Source organism: Triticum urartu, chromosome 5 (genome assembly GCF_003073215.2).
Source record: "Triticum urartu cultivar G1812 chromosome 5, Tu2.1, whole genome shotgun sequence".
Classification (NCBI taxonomy): domain Eukaryota; kingdom Viridiplantae; phylum Streptophyta; class Magnoliopsida; order Poales; family Poaceae; genus Triticum; species Triticum urartu.
The window spans coordinates 70,689,414-70,702,164 of record NC_053026.1 but is presented as its reverse complement, the minus strand read 5'-3'; the positions used below and the strand labels follow the sequence as shown (position 1 = coordinate 70,702,164).

General features: G+C 43.5%; 1 protein-coding gene across 1 annotated transcript; it reads right to left on the bottom strand.

Annotated features, from left to right (window-relative positions):
• Positions 1-6,762: 6,762 nt before the first annotated feature.
• Positions 6,763-11,852, bottom strand: LOC125507940 (SPX and EXS domain-containing protein 5-like). Its single transcript, XM_048672472.1, has 13 exons — positions 11,497-11,852; positions 11,241-11,377; positions 10,585-10,623; positions 10,406-10,498; positions 10,183-10,299; positions 9,521-9,616; positions 8,801-8,914; positions 8,568-8,621; positions 8,093-8,140; positions 7,821-7,971; positions 7,510-7,675; positions 7,354-7,423; positions 6,763-7,270 (listed from the first exon to the last, which is right to left on the bottom strand). Exons 2-13 carry the CDS (start codon positions 11,307-11,309, stop codon positions 7,013-7,015), a joined length of 1,275 nt encoding a protein of 424 aa, XP_048528429.1. The 5' UTR covers positions 11,310-11,377; positions 11,497-11,852; the 3' UTR covers positions 6,763-7,012.
• Between the last annotated feature and the right edge of the window lie 899 nt (positions 11,853-12,751).

The following is a 12,751-nucleotide window of genomic DNA, read 5'->3' as shown; positions in this document are numbered from 1 at the left end:
GTGCCAAAACTTTTTATAGAAGATAGCATGTAATCCGTCTGGTCCCAGTGCTTTCAAATCACCTATCCTGAAAAGGGCCTTCCTAACCTCCTCTTCTGTGTATGATGCCATAAGAGAGTCGTTCATATAATCCGTAACACACCTTTTAACTTTATTAATTACATTCATTGCTGGTACATCAACTTCTGCAGAAAAAAGATGCTGAAAGTACTCAATAATCAAGGTACGCATAGCTTCATTGTCCTCTCTCCATACTCCATAATCATCAAGCAAGCGTTTGGTGTAATTTCTTTTCTTTCTAGCCGACGCAAAATTATGAAAAAAATTAGTGTTTCGATCACCGAATTTAAGCCAGTTTGCACGGCTGATAGTTGAACCCAGTAGATCTCTTCCTTCTCCAAATTTTCTTCTATCTCCATTAGCAAAACTCGCTGCCTCTCTCCCGACTCGTCAGTGAGAGGGCCTGACCGCAGCAACTCCAACTCCAACTCCGCCTTGAGCTCCTTTAATCGTCGATGGGGCGCCTTAAGGATTGAGCTATCCCATTCATGCATGGTGGCGTGGACTCTAGCTATGTGTTCTGCAATTGGTGCCGATGGGTTAGATTGGTCCCAAGCTTCAGACACAATTTGCATTACATTCTCTTCCTGTAGCCATCTTGATTAAAAAAACTTCTAATGGGCTCGCCGGTGGTCCACCTCCACATCTCCCTCGGTATTAATAAATATTGCTCTGTGATCAGACTTTGTATGAGCCGCATTAGTGACCTTTGCATCAGGAAAGAGCCCATGGAACTATCCATTACACACTGCTCTGTCGAGTCGTTCTCTGAGCCTCCTCCTTCTCCAAGTATATAGATCACCATTACATCCCAGGTCCTCCAATTTGCAATCAACAAGAGCATCTCGGAATTTTTGCATCATGTGCATCGGCCTCGATGCACCGCCCTCCGTTTCATGAGAGTATAATATCTCATTAAAGTCACCAGCTATCATCCACAAGGGGGTTTATTCGTTGATGTAGATCACGTAAGCATGTCCATGATAAATGCTTGTCTTCCCACTTCGGCTCACCATAAAACCCTGTAAACCTCCATATCTCATCCGTGACATCACCCACGGTTACATCTATGAAATTCTTATCTTTATCTCTGAGTTGAATTGTCAATGGTCTCCGCCAAAACAAAAGCAAACCACCACTCGCACCATTACTTTCCTGCACCTCCATACTGGCTGGTTCCTATTCGGCGCCTTAAGCGCCCGTTACAGGCGTTTTCGCTAACGGGCGCATACTCCCCTCGCCACGTTGGGTCGGCCCAGTTTTGACTTGTTTTTTCTGTTTTCTAAAACTGCAAAAAGGTGCGCCAGAGCAGGGTCTCAAACCCGCGACCAGTTGGTTTAGAGTAAGACGCCACAACCAACCCACCAAATCCTTTCATGTGATTATTTGCTTGTTTTCCCTTCCTTTATTTCCTTTTCTTTTCTATTTTTCTTTCTTTTTTTTAAATTCGTGAAACTTTTTTCCTTCATGAATATTTCTGCAAATCGATGACAATTTCTTGAATTTGATGATTTTTTCGAAAATTTGATGAATGTTTTTTAAATCTAATGAACATTTTTCAAATTTGATTAACTTTTTCCAAATTCGATGAACTTTTTTCAAATTCGGCGAACTTTTTTTGAATTCGGTGAACTTTTTCCGAATACGGTGAACTTTTTCCGAATTTGATGAACGTTTTTTCGTACTCGTTGAACTTTTTTTCGTATTTGGTGAACTTTTTCGGAATTCGATGAACTTTTTTCTGAATTCTGTGAACTTTTTTTGAATTCGGTGAACTTTTTTCTGAATACGGTGGACTTTTCCAAATTCTGTGGACTTTTTTTGAATTCGGTGAACTTTTTTCTGAATACGGTGAACTTTTTCCGAATTTGATGAACTTTTTTTCGAACTCGTTGAACTTTTTTCGTATTTGGTGAACTTTTTCGGAATTCGATGAACTTTTTTCTGAATTCTATGAACTTTTTTTGAATTCAGTGAACTTTTTTCTGGATATGGTGAACTTTTTCCGAATTTGATGAACTTTCTTCGAACTCGTTGAACTTTTTTTCGAATTCGGTGAACTTTTTCGGAATTCGATGAACTTTTTTCAAAAGACCGGAGTACATACTGTAGCAAACCAGTTCATTTTTCCAAGAAAACCAGTACATACTGTAGCATTTTTTTTAGCGAACCAAAAAAAGTGATCGAGCAGGCAGCTTTTTTTTAGCAAGCGACGCAGCTAGCGAGCGAACGGCAGGAGCCCACGATCGAGAGATGGCAGCAGCCAGCGAACGAGCAGCAGCAGCCAGCGAACGAGCAATGGCAGCCGGCGAACGTTGCTGGGCCAGGCCCATGCAAGCGACTCAGCGGGCGCTGGCTTGGGTAACGGGCACTAAAGGCGCCAAGGAGGAGCTCTCTCCATACTGTCCATCCTCAACTTTTTTCCTAAACTTTTCTGCCTTATCTTTGTTCAGATGCGTCTCAATTGACCTGGTCCAGCTCTGTTATGAACTGGGTCACAAAAAAGATGAGTTGAGAGCGGACTTTGGATACCCGTGCTCTATAGCACTGGCCCAGCAACATCACCCATAATCTGACCATCCCACACAAACGTGAAAAGGCCGTAAATTCAACACTGCCCGGCCCGTGTCAGCACCAAGGCTCGGCCCGTTTGAAAGGAGCTGAAACCTACTGTAGAAAAGTTCAAATTCTGAGTTGAAAACTCTGGGCTGCCACTCTGGTCGGTGGCTAACCCACCACGGGCAGCAGCAGCAGCAACATGCACATGCCACGTGGCATACATTCATTCGTTCATTTATTCATGTTTAGCACACTTTTTTTCGAGTCAGATGAGCCTCCCGGTCAGAACGGATAGGATAGGCTGCTGCCGGTGCTGCTGCGTGCGTGCACCTGATTCCATTTTACCGCGTCGTCTTCCGCGAGTTTCACCGCGGCGACAGCACGCGCCCTGCTGCACTCACCGACCAGCCGAGGCAAAACGCGTTTATTCGTTATTTACCGTGCAGATCCAAGCTTGGACGGTGGCTTTCCGGCGCTACTTTGCTACGTGTCCAGGTCCCGACAAATGCTGCTGCTACTACTACTAGGGGTACTGTACTTGCAACCATGATTCGATTCTAATTAATTTACTATACTAATGCATCTCTTTAACTGAAGAGGTAATAGCACCTCAGGTATCCTAACTTGCACATAATGTAATGAGATGTAATGATTTAGTCCTAAACTTGTAAAACTTGACTCCATCATATCCCAACTTGCACCTCATGTGATGATTTAGTCTCAGGTCAATCACAGCTCGACAATTAGCTGTCAGATGGCTGGACCGGTCAGCACACGCACTTTTACACAAAAACCCCTGCCGTTTCCTTTAATCAACCCGCACTCACCTCCACCTAAAAGATGTTAAACTGTTTTATCAGGCTGTGGATTTTGGTGGTTGTTATGACTATATATTGATCTTTGTGCTATGCACCGCAATAGTTTCTGGTTCATGATTTGCGGGACCATCTGCAAGAGTTTCGGCTTCTGTTTTGTTGCAAAACTTAGTCTGAATGTTCACCGACAGCGGCGTAGGCAATATATCGGACACGGTCAGCGGTCACACTCGATACAATGTGGCACTGAACTTCTATTTCAAAAACATGTGGCGCTGAATCTGTTGTCCGTACTGCTCGGTTAATATTGCTCGAGTCTGACTGTTACACAACAATCTCAGTCACTCTCAGAACTGAGAACTGAACCCACCAGTGTTGTATAGCAAAGCGCCAGCTGCATGAGTGTTGCAGTTGAACCACAATCGAGAAAATGTTAAACTGCTTTATCAAGCTATGGTTTTCAGTGGTTATTATTGCTTTAATACAATATTGATCTTCATATGCTATGTACCCCATCCTCACACCTGAAAATGTAGCTTCAATGCGACTCTGATGCTGGAGATGCTGCGGGGCAAGCGCATGCTGTTTGTCGGGGATTCGCTCAACCGTGGGCAGTACGTGTCGTTGGTCTGCCTCCTGCATCGGGCCATTCTTGAGAGCTCCAAGTCCATGGAAACATTTGACTCGCTCACGGTTTTCAGAGCAAAGGTATTCCCTTGCTTTCTAGACATAGCAGATGAACAGTGAGCAATACATAGCTTAATGAGCACTGAACTAAAATTTTTTTGTCAGTCAATGAACATACTGTGAACACCAAAGATTATATTATATGTCTACAAGCAACATAATCCCAACTTCATGGATGTTTTCATCTAAATGCCTTGATCTTAAAAATTCTTATTTTTTCAGAGCAAAAGTACAAGAACCTAGTTTTTTTCACTGGGCAGATGAACATCGCAATACATAACTCAATAAGCACTGCACTGAACCTATTTTCAGTCAATAAACATACTGTGAACACCAAAAGATTGCTATATATGTCAACTCACAACAAACTCCCTCGTTTCTTTTTACATGGTAGATGAACAGTGCAATACATAACTCAATAAGCACTCACTGAACCTATTTTTCAGTCAATGAACATACTATGAACACCAATAGATAACTATATATCTCAGCAAGCTACAAACACCCAAGTTTATGAATGTTCTCATCCAAATGACTTGATCTTAAAACTCACAGTTGACTCGCTGACAGTTTTCAGAATAAAGATTTCCCATTTTTTTCACACAACAACATTTAATTCAGGTGGAGGTGAGTGCGGGTTGATTAAAGGAAACGGCGGGGGTTTTATGCAAAAGTGCGTGCGCTGACCGGTTTAGCCACCTAGCAGCCAATTGTCGAGTTGTGATTGGCCTGGGACTAAATCATCACATGAGGTGCAAGTCGGGGTATGATGGAGTCAAGTTTTGCAAGTTTGAGACTAAATCATCACATTGTGTGCAAGTTAGGATACCTGAGGTGCTGTTACCTCTTAACTGAAACTTCAGGTGTAGTTCTAGCTTAGCTTAGTTCTTGCGTGCTCAGTGCTCACAAGCGTCTCCAAATTAATTAGCTTGACCAAACTAATACAGTCCAAGTCTTTTAATTACCAAGCCTAGTGTACAACTTTCTTAGGCAGCCACGGCAAACTGTGAGTGTGAAGTGGCGTCGCCCGAATCAAAGGTGGTGTTTTCCTGGCGTGGCAGCTGAAATGTGTTCTCACCCAACTGGTCGCTGGCTCACGGAGAACAGATTCTAACCTTTCACTGTCACTCCTAGTCAATTTCAGAGGACTTGCGCCACTACTAATCTTCTTTACCGTCCCCCTCTCTCTCTCTCTCTAGAAACTGCGGCTGAGCTAGTTGATTTCAGACCGAAACCGGCAAAGTTAGGGCACAAACCCAAATTTTAATTTCGGGTCGTCATCGACACCCCTCAAAAAAGAAAAATCTCCCATCACCATCTGTGCGTGAGCAGTGCGTGCGAGAGGAAAAAACAAAGACAAAAAGGCGGCGCTGACACGTGAAACCATGTCCTCCGGCTACCCGTTTCCGTAATAAACAGCAACCCGGGGTACTAAAATCAATAATTTAGCTCCCCGACACCGCCTATAAATGGCCCCTGCCTCGCCACCTTTCACACTCCCCTCACTCGCCCATCCATCGCTCGCTCACTCAGCTCCGCACACGAAGCTCTCAAGAAGAAGTCCGATCGATCTTGCCATGGCCTCCAGGGTGTCCAAGAGCCCCCCTTCGTCTCCGCCCCCGGCGGCGGCGCAAGAAGACGAGGGGGACGCGGCGGCGGTGCGGGTGACGAGCCGGCTGTACCTGCACAGGCCCGGGCCCGGCGCGGGGCCGCTGGAGAAGGACGCCGTGCTCCGCCGCATCCGCCACCGGAGGCGCGCCAACCGCCTCCGGGACACGCTGCGCTCGCTCCTCGTCCTGCAGCAGCAGCAGCCCACGGCGCCGGAGCAGGAGGACGCCTTCACGTCTCCGTAGCCGCGCGCGGAAACCCCCCGGACCTTCTGGATCTCCTCCCTCTCCGTGGCGCACACTCTGCCTCGTGTACCGCTGCTGCCTCGCACACGCACGTTCGACGGTGACCACGGGCGGCTGCGAATTCGATGAGCATTGATGTGTCCCATGCTTTTCTTTTTATGGTACCACTGTACTAGTAGTATACTTGTGTTTGTGTGTTTGTGTATTTGTGTAGGAGTGGTACTACTACTAATTCAGTGTGTAAGTCCCTTAATTATTGCATGGATGCAAAGGAGTAACCGAGTCTGTTTCTGTTCAAATTATTTACCTAGGAGTAATAATGTCAGGTGTAATGGCAAGAATAAAAATCAGCTCCCTCCTTTGTCCCAGACAAGGGCTCCATTTTGGTTTCGATTCCATTATCCAAGTTGCAACTTGCTTAAGAAACCCTGTGGGTGGGTATATAGATTGATTGGAGAAACCACAGCCATTAAACTAAGTTGTTTCTAGACTGTTCCAATGGGTAACCGTTACTTCATCCGGGCCCAGCCATTATCTGGCAGCAGGAAATACTCTGCTTGTGACAATCAATCTCGTCTGCTTCAGCCAATGATATGATAAACAAGATGAGATAATCATGACTTTCTTGACAATGTGCTGTTCAAGTGCAACTTACCAAACTTTGCGATGACGCAAACAAATACAATTCACACCCATTGCACTTGTGCATGAGCACTAGTTGTTGTACTGTTGCACAAGATGATTACAGATGCATCTGAACAGTTGCAAGTTGAACAGAAACAAAAGGATAAAGCATCAAACTCAGATTGTTGATATGCAGATCAGCTAAGCAGATTATCTTTGTAAAGGTGCCAAATCATAAAATTTTTTGGTATCACTATCATTTGTCTGGATTCAAGAGTGTTACATATGGCACATGTGCCAACAACTTCATTTCGTGTGGAAATCTATCTTGTACAATTGGCCTTCCGAGCTCTAGAGATATTACGAGAGAGAACCTCATACGGACCATGCTATAAGATTGTTTTGAGTGTAGGGTTAGACTTTATGGCTGTTAGAATCCAGTAGCCTATCTGATTCTGAAGGCGGCATATCAGATGACAATTCAAAATTTTGCTTGGCTGTCATCTTGTTCCACTCATTCTCGACGCGGAAAAAGACCCACTGGAACCGCCTCACCATTTCCAGAGCTGTTATCGCAAACACTGTCAGGTAGTTGTGCCGAAGATGCGCCGAAAGCTTGTATGTCCATGTACACCGGAGAATGAGATTGCTACCTAACACCCAATAAAATACCTGTAGAGCAATCATGTAAGGATTAGTTCAGAAAATTAACAAGGTGTACTAGCTAAAACCATGTATGTGTTAAGAGTGTATACCCAGCTACGCCCGTAAAGAAGATTGCTCCATGCACTTGGGTTTTTGAACATGAAAATCCTGGTTAAAATGCTGCAATTATAGAGAAAGTCTTGTTAGCAACCAACAATTGATACGTAAGGACAGAGTAGAAAAGAAACTTTTGTAGAGAACGGCACCTCAAATCCCAATCACGCTTTATATCCCAGTAGAAGGAATACAGTGAATTCACAACACTGGAAATAAGCCACAGAGGGCGGTAAAAGCTAATCCATACGTCGGGAAATACATGATACTTGAGAGCTGATAAAAAGATCACAGGGACTGCTGTCGAGTACTTGAGTGCTGGATTTGGTACAAAGATGTTGGTAAGTGTCCAGAAATAGGTACAAAACATATGATCACAAGCTACAACTTGTTCTATTTCTAGGATTCTAAACATGTATAAGAAATAAACAATTAGAGCTGCAATATGGTGGTGATTAAATACCATTGAGAAGACAAGTTTTCTCCTTTGTATCCTTGTACTGTCGAAGACACTGGAAGAAACGACACAAATAAGGGAGTACCAGAACTAGAGGAATAGCTACAGAGTGGCTACCACAAATTGAATCTGCTTCAAACCAAGCAATTGTCGCGACCTGTAAAATATCATAATAACGATTACTTTTTGCAATACTTTGCAATCGTCAAGTAAACCAAGCAGTATGGATACTGCAGAAGACAATATGTGCATAGAACAAGAGAAACGGAGAGATTAACCTGACGATGGACCATGCGACAACCTGAACGTTCCAAATCTGAAAACACCTGCAAACAAATGCATCAATTGAGCAACATATTAGAAAGATCAAACTGAAAATGTCCACTCAGGACAGTCTAGAAGCTAGAAACAGTTCTCTACAAAACTAGGAAATAGTACATTGCAGATGCTCACGTAGTTAGGAGATAATTTTTCTTACATAAACTACAGTATATTACAGCCAACATGAGAACAGAAAATAATATAGTACATACTCCCTCCGTCCCAAAATAAGTGTCTCAATTATGTACTAACTCTAGTACAAGGTTGTACTAAGGTTGAGACACTTATTTTGGGACGGAAAGAGTATTAAACAAAAAAACCATGTCATACTATCTATAGCAGTAATTAGTTAAAACAAAGCAATGGGCAGCAAACACTTTAAATAAATGACTGCAAACTGTCTCCAATTGTTTACCAAAAATGACTGCATACCTTTGACATGGATGTAAAAATATCCGCCATAAAGAAGTCAGGGAATGTAATTGCCTGCGGAACAAGAGTACATTAAATCAATTCAAAATGTTATTTGATCAGATTTACTGGCTCCGCAAGCAAGGACAATCAGGTATATATAATAGCCACCACAGACCAAAATAATTTGTTTTGTCTATAGCATAGCTAAAAGCAAAACCTATCTAACATTACTGATTTTTTTTACAACTTACTTGTAATGGAAGTGCTATACGCCACATGGTCCTCAGAAAGAAAAAGCGTGATGATAAATAAAACATATCAAAAGGAGAAAGGAGGATCATCAGAAGGATAGCATACAAAAGGACCTGCAGACAGGCAGAATGATATGTCAATTCATAACCCAGCATTTAAAAAGTAATAATGCATCAGAGTAGAATAAATTGCATGGTTTATTGTTCCTAAGGGGAAGCGGGAGTAAGTGGATTGTGCATCATGCAGAACTTTAGAGCCCTTCAGTGTTACAAAGAAACCATCCGTATCTATGTGTGCACGTACATCAATTGATGGTTAACATATAATAGTATTGTACTAAGATGGGCAGTTCCACTTATTCGATTACAGGAGAATAGGTATAACTTTAAGGTAAAAGTGGCAATTGCATTAACATTCGTTGCTAGCAAAATGTATAATGAATATACTACTGTTCTGATCTTGCGACAGGATGTATGTTTCAATTCATCAATTAACACAACAGAGTCAGAGATACACAATGAGACATCCATTTTAGTATGTCAACAATTATCTTATCATTAGACTGTTCCTTGGGAGAGCTCTGGGGATATTTATGTCCGAACTTGATTACTGATAACTGATAAGCACCACCACAAGTATAACCAAGAGTAATGTACAGAACAAAAGGTCCCATGAGCAAATCATAGAATTAACAACTTAATGAGCTCAAGATATTACACTGGTTGAGATGCAGCAAGAGACACTTCACCATGTGAATACAGATATAGGTAAGCTGTCATACTTGTTGGAACAACTAAAGTCAGCCAAGTAGCACACTGCCAATGGAGGAAAATAAGTGTTACTTAAGCAGAATAATATGCCAGAGTACATGTAACATGAAAAATTATACAATATTATGTCAGCATAAAAGAAATGGACAGGACAAAAACACGATACAGTTTAAAGAAAAGAGAGCCAACTTCAAAACACCAGCCCATCAGTACTCGACTTTAGAAAGTGCAATAGGCACAGACTAACCTATTCTCAAAATAAATATTCTGGTGACGCATGTTCATCCAGACACTAAAGTGGGGATTATATATATATTACTTACATTGGAAAGCAAGATAAACACGGTTGCTTAGAAATGTTATGTATAGTTGTACTACAAAAATATAATGGACTGGGAACTACAAGTATTGTTGAGAGCTTAACACCACCATCCATAAATTTCGCGCTACCGTAACAACCATATGCCGTAGACATTGCTTAAAACTGTATGCAGCAAACGCTGTATGGATCAATACTCCATAAAGCTTATAGGCTATGGATAGGCATGTCAGTGTAAATGCATTCAAACAGGAGATGAAATGGATATCGCAAACAAGATAAATAGGCATACCCTCCATATTTCTCGGTGTGATAAATGTGTCTGTGAAAGATCAAACACCTTCGCATAATTTACTGATGATTGTGCGAAAACCCACAAATTTACTCCCCATAACCAAATCATCAGTGCCTACAATAGGAACACAAAGCACAGTTACATGCATGACTAATTATTTTGCATACACGGTTATTAAGAGTTGAGTATGCCACATGTACAACAACAAAAAGAAACCCACCACTAGAAGGAGAGGATTATAGTATAAGAAAGCCTCGTATAAAAATAAGTCTCGCAGATCAACACTCATTCTCATAACCGAGTCCCACCCTATCTGCAGTTCCAAGAGCATAAACGATTAACAAACCACATGAAGCTGAATTCGTACATTACAAAAGCTATTGATTGAGTAACACTGACCTTGCAACAGCACAAACCCCATAGGAGAAACAATATAACCTGGAAAAGGGACATACTCATAAGCAATTTGAGAAGTAAAATGTAGATCAGGCAGATGAGGAATCAAGAGAACAGGGTAATTTGAGTACAATTGGTTAGTGGTTACAGAATAAAGGAGCAATAAAATACATGATGCCACAGAATAGAATTAGATATGGACAGGTAAATATGTTAGTGTCTCTTGGAGTAAATTACAGGGTAAATAAGTAAAAAGAAGCAGCAGCTCCAACTCAAAATGGTGATGCTAAAAGGCCACTTTATCTTCTGTGACTAAGCTAGAAGGCTTTTCCTAGACATGTACTGAGAAATACTATCAAATATCGAGACGCTAACATCAAAGTAGTGTTCACGTGTTCAACTGTTCAAGTATCATCATGTAAAACAAAGGCATATCCTAGAGTAGTAGAGATTTACACATGGCATGATTTTTGTCACTATTACAAAGTTTACGCAATCGAGAGGGGGGCGTCAGATGCGTTGGCTTGTCACTTAATTTCCTTACAAACATGGCATCCGCTGCAAACAATGCGCATAACGGCGGCCGCACGCAGCACACTTGCGACACATCAGAAAGTAAATTAGGCATGTAGCGCCCGTCGAAATGCTGCGAAGGCTACCTTGACCCGCCAGAGGAAGAGCGGCGAAGGGATGATCGCCACGGCGGGGATCGCCGACACGCCCTTCATCTCGGCGCCGGCCCTGACCCTCCGCGCGCGCACTCGGTCGCACAGGCGCCTGCGTCTTCGAACGAACCCTGCGCACGGCAGCAGAACAGAATCAGCCTCGCTGCTGCATCAGCGCGATAGCAGGCAGGCTGGCAGGCGACGGAGTCCACGAGAGCCGAAGCTGATCGGATCGAGCAGAGGCGCTCACCGAGGATCGACAGCCCGTATCGCGGCCGGCCGGGGCAGCAGGGGAGGAGGGAGGAGCCGTGCCGTCCGTCGGATTGGCGCAGGCCCCTCCAGCTCTCCGGGGAGGCTGCGGGAGAGGTGGAGGCTTTCCGCCGGAACGGGGCGCGCGGGCGGGCGGGCGGCGGCGTGGCAGGGAATGGCGAGATCTGCGAGGGTGGGCAGGGGTGAAGACTGAAGAGGGGGAGGAGAAGCCGTGGGAAGGGGAGAAAGGGGAGAAAGGGGGGCGCGGAAGGTGAGGGAGGGAGGCGCCGACTTGGAGCTTGACGTGTAGGCGAACCACGGGGGATCTCTGAATTTTCTATCGACTTTAGCACTGGTGGTGGTGGTGGTAGAGGAGGAGTGCTTTATTCCGTGATGATCTGTTGCTGTTCTTTGGCTTGGAAGACGAAAGGAACGTGGGAGTTGACACGTCCGGCGTCCTGCGGTGTATGGCATATGGGGATGGTACTTCCGGCGGATCTAGATTCCGCCGCGAACGGGCGCTTACAGTGACGTGCTTGGTGCGATCTTTTTCTCGCTCGAGATTTAATAGTACTAGAACAATGTATGTGCGTTCTAATAGGATATAAATATTCTAGTACGTTAGTTTGTGATTTATCTGTTAATAATAATATGTTTGTGTTAATAAATGTTCATCAGATTCTGACCATGAATTACCTTATATTAGCATAAATGCCCGTGCGTTGCAACGGAAAAAAATAATGATTCCTGTCAATCAAGATTGGCCGGGTCAAGGAACGGTGTCGTGGAAGAATGGTTGCTACTAACAAAAAATGATGGATCATTTGAGAATCGTGGTGTGAGCTCGAGAGGGGTATGAGTCCGAGTAAATTAATTTGACTGATCAACATTAACTATAGAATTATCTCTAATGGATAAGAGGTGGCAATTTCAATTTTGAAGGGAAACTACATTGAGAGGCTATCTGAGCAACTTACTACACACTCGACCCAACCCGATGTACTCGAGTTCGTTGGTTGACACCCCCCCCTCACCTGACGACTTCGATGTAAATCTATGAACAACACCGGCTTCATAATCGAGCACCCTTGCATTGCCATTGACAGCTCACTCAAGGGCTAGCTACGTGCTAGTGCTCCAAATCTTCTATCAAAAACTCCCATGCCCACCGTCGTCGATGCTCACACAGTCACAAGCATTCGATTCCATTGTAAGGGCTGCTTTGTTATGGGCAAACTGTTAGACATGTACTCCCT